At 36.5% G+C, this 12,270-nt stretch overlaps 1 protein-coding gene across 1 annotated transcript; it reads left to right on the top strand.

Moving 5' to 3' along the window:
• Positions 1-998: 998 nt before the first annotated feature.
• On the top strand, positions 999-2,206 carry LOC142180583 (mitogen-activated protein kinase kinase kinase 20-like). Its single transcript, XM_075252648.1, has one exon. It carries the CDS (start codon positions 1,043-1,045, stop codon positions 2,063-2,065), a length of 1,023 nt encoding a protein of 340 aa, XP_075108749.1. The 5' UTR covers positions 999-1,042; the 3' UTR covers positions 2,066-2,206.
• Positions 2,207-12,270: the final 10,064 nt, after the last annotated feature.

Here is a 12,270-nt window from a genome sequence, read left to right as displayed (position 1 = left end):
AAATTGTTTGACTCAAAAGATTTTTAACTCTTTTTAAGCAAATCAATCAAATATGAAGGGGTAAATCGTAGTCAAACTTAATTAATACCCGATCGAAAGATTGAATGACAGCAATTGCAAATTAGATGTGTAGAGCACCAAAAGATCTTATTCAAAATTGAGCGCAGCCTTCCCTCTCCGTAGAGGGGGGAAGAAGAATTACAATTGTTTTGCCCTTTTCGAGGTACAAGGATTGAGCTCACTCCTTCTTCTTCATACGGAAAGCCCTCTTTTCTTCCCCTTTCCGGTGGAGTTCTGTTCATCTCTTTATTTTGCGAGGAATCCTCCCCCCCCCCCTCTTTGGGGCTTACTTGCACTTGTATATATAGTCGAAAAACCCTCTTACCCTTGTCGCGACCTTGGCGTGCTTGGGGTCGTAAGGTCTCCTAGTTGTTGAGTGGAATGTCTTAAAAGAGGGTTTGGATTGACTCTATTGGCTTCTTACCCGGTGGCAAAAATGTGGTCGTGACCGCCCTAATCGAAGTGGTCAGATTTTGACCAATACACATATATGCTTGAAAATACTTCGAATTAATTCGTGGATCAAGTTCAAGTCCTGCCTAACAAAATAAAGAGTTTATTTGTATACTGATAATGTAAATAAAAATTATACACCTACTATTACATAACTTAAAAATTAATTAAACAAAATTATGTCTAGTACTTATAGTTTTTTTCTAAAAAGAAATAGAAACTGGCTAGGGTTACCCAAAAATATAGTACCTATCAATTAGTAAGATTACTTGGAAAAGTGGTAAATATATAATTTGTTAATTAATTAAGGAAAAAGTGAAAAGAAACAAATTATGGAAACTTTACAACTCTAGTTTGTCGGCCCTAAAGACCTTGTAACTCAAGAAACACGTAATCATATGTAAATAGGAAAAAGGAAAACTAATTAACTTACTCTTATATATAAGTAAAGCAACATCAGAACGTTACCAAAACAAAAACAAAAACCAAGTTATTACTTACTATTGAGAGCAAGAAAAAAATTGATTCAATGGCGGCGATTAGCGATCCAATATTGTGGACGAGAGGCAAAACCATAGGAAATGGCAGCTTTGGTATCGTCACTTTAGCAACGACAACAAACTCCTCCGTCGATGTTCCGTCGACAATCGCAGTAAAATCTGCCTTGTTTTCGCGTTCAAAGTCGTTACAGAAAGAGAGAGAATTACTACACGAGTTTCAAGATTGTGATCATGTTATTCGATGTTTCGGAGCTGATGTTACTGAAGAAGATGGGAAGATATTGTACAACATGTTGCTCGAGTACGCGTCTGGTGGAAGTTTAGCTGATCGGATTGGTCAAAATTCAAGGCAAGGGTTGCGAGATTTTGAGGTAAAGCAGTACGCAAAATCGATTCTGTTGGGGCTAAGTGATATTCACGGAAGAGGTTTCGTTCACCTTGATATTAAACCAGATAACATTCTTCTTGTGGGGACTGAAAGAGTAGCCAAGATTGCTGATTTCGGGTTCGCGAAGAAGGTTGGAGTGAAGAGTCAGAAAAGAAAGAGAGGACTCAAGGGAACACCTATGTACATGGCGCCAGAATCAGTTCTTGATAACGAGTACGGACCTGAAGCCGATATTTGGGCTTTCGGGTGCACTGTCTTTGAGATGGTTACAGGGAAGACAGTGTGGGATTGCAGTGAAGCTGACAACGTTGTTTATCTATTGTGCAAAATTGGAATGGGATCACCGAATTTGCAGAACAAAAGATTGTCAAAAGTGGCGGAAGATTTTCTGAGAAAGTGTCTTGTTAAGGAGTCGAGATCGCGATGGACTGCTGATATGTTATTGAAGCATCCATTTCTTTCATCTGATGATAATGTTGTTGTTCGTGAGCAGAAGCAGACAAGGAAAAAGGAACTCAACCCACTTTTGTTTGTAGAAATTGCAAGAGAAACTGATCAATTGATTGATGATATTTGCAATAGTACAGAGATGGATAAGCTGAAACCAATGAAGTTATTGAATTACAGATCCAACAAAAGAAGGAAGCTACTAGAAGGATGCTGATTATCAGTTTTGCTAAGAATTATACAGATGTAAAGAATTATATTAATGTAAAGAACTACGTTGGGGCTTGATCCCCATAAAGCTTAGCCCGGGGTACGTAGGCAACCTGTTAGAAAACGAGAGATCAGGCGCAGCCCCTTTATTAAACAAAAACAATTTTGTGTTTATATTTTCTGTACGTAGCATTGAACAATCTGTACAAAGAGGCAGCTTTTTGCATGTAATTTTTTGCTAAGATCTGGATTTTGCTAGATTATATATTAGATTCTGTTATGTTATAAAACGGAAGAGTCTCAGGCTCCTTTGTATGTAAAATTAAACGCAATGTCTGCTAAAGGCGGGCATGCTAGACTAAAAGAAGAAGAAAGCTTCTTCACTTTCAGTACAGGCGCGGACTCCGCGATCTCTGGGTTGCCGAGGTTCCCTTTCTTCGCCTCTTAAGTTCCAGAAAAGTCGAACGCACAAACTCCAGTGAACAATTATAGTCCTGCACAACATTCAACAATGGATCAGCAGATTGATACAATGAATTATTGAAACTAAATTTGTACCTCACTATGTATGTCATTTTCCTTTTTCAAAAGCCTTTTCAATTATTTGTTACCGATCATTGCACCATTTGCCTAATAGACTTGTCAATCCAGCAATTTAGATGCACCACCACATTACCTTCATCTTTAGACTGTTAATATCCAAAACTTTTGCTTCCCAGCAATGCAGAAATAGACTCGCCACGTAGACTAATGATGTGCTGACATGTGGCATAAGAGTCAGAGAAATAAAGAAGAATGAAGGTTAGGAGAGTGAAGCAGCGGTAGCAAAATATGTATGGCATATAGCAAGTAAAGCAGACACTCTATGGGTGAAATGGGTGAATCATATATACTTGAAAGGGAGTGATTGGTGGAGCTACATTCCTCCACAGGATTGTTGTTGGTATTGGAGGAAAATATGTGCTATAAAAGATAGATATGCAGCAGGATATGTTGAGAATGGATGGCAGAGCAAGAATGGTAAATACTCAATTAAAAGTGGGTATCAGTGGCAAAGGGGGAAATGGAACCATGGACTTGGAGAAGATGGGTGTGGAACAAAATGAATAATCCAAAGCATAGCTTTATTTGTTGGCTTGCAATGCGAAGAAGGCTATTAACGAAAGATAGAACACTAAGAATGGGGATCACGCAAGACAGTGAGAGTATGCTATGTAATGGTCACACAGAATCAATCGATCATATATTTTTTGATTGCACATTCTCAAAGATGTGCTTGGAAGAAGTCTTTAAATGGCTTGGGATGAATATAAGAAACACAGAGGTGACGGGCTTATAGAGAAGAATGTCAAGAGCAGCAAAAGGAAAAATAGGAAGAGCATTCACACAAGCAGTGCTGGCAGCAGTTATATACTACATTTGGAGGGCCAGGAATGAAGCAGTTTGGCTGATGAAAGTGACACGACCTCACAAGGTGCTGGAGCAAATACGGTATACTTGTAAATACAGATGCCTAGAAGCTATACGGGAAAGAAACTATAGAAGGAGACTAGTTGGATAGAGGACTTATAAAAATAGTTATCGACTGGAACTGTATGATTGAATAGAGAGGTAGTAGATATTGACTAGAATTGTATCAAAATAGAGAGTTAGAAAATGTAACTGTTTTGGGTTTGGATAGAGATGTAGGAAGGGATGGGAAATGGATATATCACATTGTAAATGTTCTGGGTTTGGAGGATTGAATAATAAAATTTATTTCCACCAAAAAAAAAAAGAAAAAAAGAAGAAGGTTAGGAGAGGCGTAGGCAAAACACCTACGGGATTGTTTACAGAGAAGCCACATCCGATAACTAGAAAAGAAGAGATAGGCGCGGGATGCACAATTAATTAATTAATTAAAGACTATGAGGAAGGAAGACTCATTAATAGTCACGAATATGGAAAGAAATCGATATAATCCTTAATTATGCGCGATTAGCTATTATTACCATAATCGTTACACATTATCCAAGTAACCGCAATCAATATAATAAATATTAGTAGCGGACAAGAATTAAGTAGAACAAAGCAGTTACAGATTGTACCTTTATATAAACCCCTTTACCATATTTTGTATGATCATCAATGAATCCATGAAATAATATTGTCAATTGTCTTGAATAAGCACCCACTTTCTTGAAATCTTCTCTTCCAAATACCTCAAAAACTCTGTTCTTGTCTTCAACAGAATTTCTTAGTAGACAAACCATTGATTCCCAGATATTCTTGTTCAAAGAGTCACCAACATACAGTAATAGCTTTCCTCTCAAAAGTTCCAACATTTCTTTGGCATTCAACCTGAAAAAGTAAAGTAATACAATTTCACAAAATGAGCATTCTTAGAATTAAGCCAAACAATTCCGTATAAAAGGCAGGTTGATATACTAAATTCCTACTATATGGCAATGGGTTGGAAAAGGGTCGGACTATATTGGGCTTATTATATGCAGCCTATTGTTTTCGTTGCTTAAACATGTGACCTTCTAGCTATATGGCAACAACTTTACCTTGCACCAAGGCTCCCTTTCAAGCTTACCAATGCATTGTAAAAACTTGCCAGCCCGATGAACTAAGCTTTTTCTCTATGCGGGTTCCAAAAAGAAATGAAAATTCTAGTTTGAATTCTTAGTTTTCGAATTAAAGAAATGACAAGCCAAATCCAATCAAAATAAGCTCGGATTGGATGAGATTTTTTAAGTTTGATTTTGGATTAATGGGTGGGATATTGGACTTTTTATATTGTATATGGATAATGAACTAAATATAAAATATCCAAAAATTCCAAATATCACATCCAACATCCAATCTGAAATTCAAAAACTTTAACAATTAAATCCATAATCCGAAGATTTAAACAAAAAATGGATTTTGGTTTGGATTTTAGGTCCATCGATTTAAGCTGTGTGAAAATCATGTTACCCCTCCAACTTTGTTTGAAAAAACAAAATCCTTCTCAATTTTTAAGCTATAGACATTTCTCCCTTCCTATTCTAAGGTTTTTATTGAATTTGCCCTTTACATTTTTTTTTGATAAACTGGACATTTATTTCATAGAAATAGAACTAGGGGTTACAAACGATATGATCCTGGGGATTATTACTAGTGGTTGATAATCCATGCATGGCATGCTGATTACCAATTCTTGCTAGATGGCTACAAGTAGCAATGGAGACAGTCCTTACATAAACATTTCTACCCTCATCCGCCAGCATCCTGGCCATGACAAAGGGTAGAGAAAAATACAAAAGTCCTGAAATTATACTGTATCACCACCGTGCCCATTTGGGATAAAAGCAACCTGCATGAGTAAATAATAGAGTCATAAGTCATGCATCCCTCTTTGATAAATTCAATTACCTGTGTGGCATCCGTTTCTATTTCCAAATGAAATAAGCTCCTTTCTTTTGTAATAAGTAGCCCTTGGTAGAGGGCCATGAGTTACATGTGGATTGGAGCTCTTAAAATTAATTTCATAGTGAATCCTAAAGTTCAATCTCCCTTTTGATTCGTAAAAACACCTCATAGGCCTCCAATAGCATCATTTCTATCAAAGGCTCCGTCAATGTTTAGTTTGTACCAAACTGGACGAGGAGGAATCCATTAGAATTTTATTTCAATTTTCCTATCCCAATTGGATTCACACTCCGTTAGTAACTTATATTCAATGGCTTGTTTCATGATTCATTTTAAGGAGATAGTGTTAGAGTTGTTGTTTATATTATTATTATTTCTATTTAGCCATAAATTCCATATAATGCATGAATGGAAATAAGTTGTACCATGAAAGAAGTCTATTGGTTAGGGGAGGGTTTTTATTATGAAGGTATGATAGCCAATTGTCCCTGTTTAGTTGGAAGTTTGTTGTGCTAATGCCTAATTAGTTCCAAAGGATTTGAGCAATAGAGCAATTAAGAAAAATATGGTCAATTATTTAAGGCTCTTTGCGACATATTGTACATTGTTCATTGATATTCATACTTATATGAGCTAGGTAGTTTTTACAGGGTAATCTATTATGGAAGCGTAGCCATAGAAAATATTTTATTTTTTTAGGAAAATGCAACTTCCATATCTAATTACAATTTACTGATATGAGCAAGTTATTTTCTATAAGATCATAACAAAATTTTGTAGAGAAAGAACCATCTTCATTGATGTCCATATTAGGGTGTCTTTGTTACTATCTGGGGGTACAAAGGTAAAAATAATTTTTTGGTGGATCTTCAGATGGATATTGAAGGAGATTTCATTGAGATTCCAATTGTTATTAGTTCTAATGTTACTAATATGAGGGAAGATTCTTGTTTGGTCGGGGACATATCACATAACTTCTAAGGTTATTTGATTTTGGTATCCACTTATTTTCCCAAATATTAAGAGAAGAAGAGTTGTGGGTAGACCATGTCATACCTTGTTGGCAACTTGTCCATCTTTTGATAATACTTTTTCCAAACGAAGGAGGCATTTTGACTAGGTCTAGAAGAATATTTTGTTATTAGATTTTTAGCCCACAAACTCATGGAATTATTGGCTAATCTCCATGCTAGGGTGGCTAGGAGGGCTTAATTTTTTGTTCTAGCTTTCCTTAAACCCAACTCACCTTGATCTTTCTTCTTAGTTACCAAGTCCCAACTAATTAGGTGCAATTTTCTTTTTGTGCCGCTTGTACCCCGCAAAAAATTCCTTTGTATTTGGTCGATTGCTTTAATTGTTTTGGAGGGTAATAGTGTATATTGCATGTAATATGTTAGCTGGCTAGATAGTGTTGAGGAAATTAGGCTGGCCCTACCAGCTAAATTTAAGATGTTAGTTTTCCAGCCAGAAAGCTTTGTTCTCATATTATCAATAATGTGTTGGTAGTCCTTGTGATTAGGATTACTATCAATTATTGGGAATCCTAAATATTTACCAAAGGATTTATAGCTTTTTATGCGTAGGTAAGAGAAGATATTAGTAGTGGCGATGGTATTGTAGTTCTTTCAAAAAATAATTCTGGACTTCTTATAATTTATAGATTGTCCCAAAATTTCACATAAGTGGTTAAGAGCTAATAGAATAGTGGCACTTGTTTTGGTATTTGCTTTACCAATAAGGACTAGGTCATCCGCGAAGAATAAGTGAGACGAGTGAGGACAGTTATAACTAAGGTTGATGGAATCCCATTTCCTAATGTCCACTTGGTAGTTAATATATCTTGATAGCATTTTCATGCATAAAATAAAAATGTAAGGGGACATGGGGTCCCCTTGCCCGATTCCACTCCTTGGATAAAAGAAATTAGTTTTGAATCCATTCACTAGAACTGTCGTAGATGAAGTAGTTATACAAGACATGATTAATTGGGAGAATTTGGTAGGAAATTTAAAATAAAGGAGGGTTCTATAGATGAAAGACCATTCTAACTTGTCAAATGCTTTTCCTAAATCAATCTTGATTAACATATTATCAGACTTTCCTTTATATTTTTTGAACTGATGGATAAGTTCTTGGATAAGAATGACATTGTCACTAGCCCTTCTATTTTTTATAAAGCTAGATTGGGTAGGATTGATGAGTTTATCGAGGAAGGGTTTGAGTCTATTGGCTATTATTTTTGCTATTATTTAGTAGATGGTATTGCATAAGCTTATGGGGCAAATGAGGTTATTGGCATTGGGGAATTTAGGAATTAAGCAAAGATAAGTAGAATTGATTTCTGGAGGAATTGTGCTTTTCTCAAAACCTTTATGACAAAAATTCCTCACAGACTTTCCTATAATGTTCTAATATTTTTGATAGAAAAAAAAAGATGCAAACCATCAGGACTGAGGATTTAAAGGGTTTAAAGGAGTGAATAGCTGAATTTATTTCACTATCTAGCAATTGTTTGTCTAATTCAAGAAGGTTAATATTTTCAAAGCTAGAGGGGCTTTGTTTTATGCTAGACCAACTAGTAACCTCATGATTAGTAGTGAAAATAGTGATAAAATGGGAAAGAGTATGATCTAATATATCTTGCTGGTTATCGATCCATTTTCCTTCATTATTCTTAAAAAAACTAATCTGGTTTTGCCTTTTTCTATTGGAAGCTGAGATGTGAAAAAATTGTGTATTGGCATCACCCTCGTTAAGCCAATTTATCCGGGACCTAAGCTTTCAGTAGTCCTCTTCTAATTTTAAGATATTGTTATAGTCCTTAATGATGGATTCCTCTAAGTTTTGTAGGAAAGGACTTTGGCGATAGTGGGAGGAGTTTTGGATCCCTTTTAATCGATCCAGTAGCTTTTGTTTATTTCTAAAGATGCTTCCAAAAGTATTTTTTTTCCCCATACTTTAATATTCTTAGTGAAGGATTTAGTAGCTTCCAGTAACTCCTTATTATTCCAATTGGAAGCTACTACATTAACAAAATCGGGGTGAGTGCACCAAATATTTTCCAATCTAAAAGGCTTATGGGTGTAATTAAAACCATTGTTAAGCTTTACTAAAATAGGATTATGACCCGAGTATATTTTTGGTAGATGGGTGATTGTGGCATTAGGAAAATTTTTTAATCATTCCTCATTGGCTAAAATTCGGTCTAATCTTTCCATTAGTAAGCCTCTTTTTTTTTCCTATGATTAGACATTGTAAACTTACAACCTTTAAATCCTAGGTCGATTAGATTGCAATTATTGATATATTTCCATATTTTGGATGACCTAGACGATTTCATAGGTCTTCCTCCAAATTTTTCATTACTACTTATAATGTCATTAAAATCACATCCTATCATCCAAGGTCTATTATAGCTTCTAGATAAGGATTTAGGGTTTTCCCATATAAGATCTCTATTATTGTATTGGAAAAAAATTGAGTTTATATTAAAGATGACGTGGCATGACACGTGGTTTGGTTAAATGGTCAAAGCGCAACAATTGACTAAGAGGCACGGATGGAGACAACCACGGGAAGAGGAATTTAAATAGGCACGAGACGAAGTGCAGATACGAGTCTCGTATTAATTCAAGTCATTTAAAGCCAACGGATTAGAAGGCATTAAAGACAAAGATCTGATGACAGAAATGAGTCCAAATTCATTATTAAATACCTGATACATTAGAAAATTGGTATTTAATAGGAATGATTATATACGGCTTATTTAATATCATTTATTACTCATAATTATATCATTAAAGCTGAGGCTTCATTCCTTTACCTAGAATTACCTATAAAAGGAAGAAGTATCATCATTTGTAAGGACACGGAGTACTATTGGGAACTTATTGAAATACAAAACTATTTGCTGCTTTACCATCATTCTCCAAAGTATTTTATTTTCGTCTCCTGATTATTAGTAACCCGAATTTCTTTTAACTTTGACCAAAGACTCAGATTTTTGGTTAAACAAATTGGTTCCGTTACCGAGAATCTGATAATCTTTTCTTTTAAGATATATCTTGTCCATTGTCGTCACCATGTCAAACAATAACACCGACAATAACAGTAATAACACATTGGGAAACCATGAAAATCAAATCCATCAAAATCAAGATGACGTGGTTCCCTCCCCTCCAGATTCACCACGTCAATCTCGTGAAGACACTCCTGTTACTGAATCCCGTGTTTATCAACAAGAACAATCTGAACACTTTGAAGGAGTTACAACTGAAGCTTTACAAAAGCTAATTGATGCACAGGTCGGTAAAGCTCTTCAGACACTTGTTAGTCGATTGCCTGCTGCACCACCCACACCAACTCCTAATAATAATACATTGGAGAATCCCCGTTCTGGTCTTGATAATTCTGGAAATGGAGCAACCCCCAGTGAACCACAGGAAGGGGGACCAGGTAATTCAAATAATTCATATTTGCAAAATTTAGTACTAACCTTGCAGAAACAGATTAAGGAACAAAATGAGCGTATTGAGCAAATCACTGGAGTTCCGTTTGTAATAAAAGGAGTAGACATGGACAAATACTCACAACAACCATGGAAGCCAAGTGCTGCTCCCCTTCCGATTCCGAAAAAGTTCAAAATGCCTGACATCCCAAAATATGATGGTACTACAGACCCACGTGACCACGTGACTGCATTTACTACAGGCGTGAAAGGCAACGACTTGACCAAACAAGAAATTGAATCAGTACTGGTCAAGAAATTTGGAGAAACACTCATCAAGGGTGCATTAACCTGGTATTCTCTTTTATCTGAAAATTCTATTAATTCTTTTGCTGAGCTTGCAGATTCTTTTATTAAAGCACATTCGGGAGCACAAAAGGTTGAGAAAAGAATGGAAGATATTTTCAAAATCAAACAAGGGGATTCGTAGTTGCTTAGAAATTTTGTTGATAGATTCCAGCGTGAAAGAATGACTCTACCTCGTGTGCCTGACAATTGGGCTGCAATAGCCTTTGCAAGTAATTTAAATGACAAAAGTTCTGAAGTCACGAGACGACTCAAAGAAAGTCTTCGAGAATTTCCTGCAACCACTTGGAATGATGTTTACAACAGGTATAGTACGAAGCTGCGAATTGAAGAAGATACCGTACCTAAGTTTCATCATGAAGAAAGGGGTGGTCCCCGAAGATCAGAAACCGAAAAAAGATCAGGTAAAAATAGGTACGATCCATATATGGGACCTGCAGGAAAAGACCCACGGTCGAAACAAGATAGCCAGCAATATGATCAAAAATCAAGGAACAGGGACTCTGGTTCTTCTTCAAAGCTCAGGAATGATCGGAACAGACAAGAATCACGAGATGATGACAGAAGTTTAAAGGCACGATTCGGCGGATATAATTTTAATGTCTCTACCTCCGAGCTCGTAGCTGTTTTAAGAAGCATGGGAGATAAGGTACGGTGGCCAAAAGAGATGCGGTCAAATCCAAATAGACGCAATCCAGATCATTGGTGCGAATTCCACAATGATCACGGGCACAAAACTTCAGAATGTAGATTCTTGCAGAGTGAAGTGGATCATCTATTGAAGCAAGGGTACCTCACTGAGTTATTTAGCGAGAAAGGGAAACAAGCTTATATGAAAAACAGGCAAGAGCCACCACAACCTCCTTCACCCAAGAGGACAGTGAATGTGATAAGTGGGGGAGAAGATATTCACGGCATAACCTACACAGCCTCCAACAAGGTTCTAAGGTAACAATTACACACGGGAAACGGGTGCGGCAGGTCCTAGAAAATGAAAGTATTTCGTTCGCAGACGCAGATACCGAAGGAGTGACAACTCCACATAATGACGCACTGGTAATATCTTTACTTGTACATGATACTAATGTAAAACGAGTTTTGATTGATCCAAGAAGTTCTGTAAATATTATATTACTAAGGGTACTTCGGGAAATGCAAGCTGAAGACAAAATGATACCCAAGGCGCACACCTTGTCAGGCTTCGATAATTCAAGTGTAGTAACAAAAGGAGAGGTAATTCTAACAACTTTTCCTACGGGTGTTGTTAAAGAAACTAAATTTCAGGTAGTTGATATGGAAATGGCCTACAATATGATCATGGGGAGACCATGGATACACGATATGGATGTTGTCCCATCAACTCTACATCAGGTTATTAAATTCCCATCACCATGGGGAATTTGTCAAATTCGTGGGGATCAGCAGATGGCTAGAAGTGTCAACGCTGTAACAAGTACGAGCACTGTAAATAAAGAAAAATAGCAATTACAGGAAACAATTGAAGGTAAAAAAGATCAAACTTCAGCTGAACAAGAAAAGACAAATTTGGACTCAAGGCCTGACACAATTCAGGAACCTGAAGAAAATGAAAGCATCAAAACGACAATTGAAGAGCTCGAGGCAGTGATATTATTTGAGCAATGTCCTGAACGGAAGGTTTATGTCGGGGCCAATTTAAGCTTAAACATGCGAGGTACGATAATCGAATTTTTAAAAGCTAACTTAGACTGTTTTGCTTGGTCCCACGTTGATATGACAGGGATACCACTGGATGTGATGACTCACAAACTAAATGAGGACCCTTCTTTCACACCAATAAAGCAAAAGAAAAGAAAGCAAGGTGCTTTCAAGAACCAGGTGATTCAGGATGAGGTCCAAAAATTATTAAAAATCGGATCGATCTGTGAGGTAAAGTATCCTAATTGGTTAGCTAACTCGGTGGTCGTACCCAAGAAAAATGGTAAGTGGCGTTTTTGTGTAGATTATACTGATTTAAATAAAGC

Source organism: Nicotiana tabacum, chromosome 5 (genome assembly GCF_000715075.1).
Source record: "Nicotiana tabacum cultivar K326 chromosome 5, ASM71507v2, whole genome shotgun sequence".
Classification (NCBI taxonomy): domain Eukaryota; kingdom Viridiplantae; phylum Streptophyta; class Magnoliopsida; order Solanales; family Solanaceae; genus Nicotiana; species Nicotiana tabacum.
Note: the sequence above shows the minus strand (reverse complement) of the source record. Positions and strands in the feature narration are given on the sequence as shown.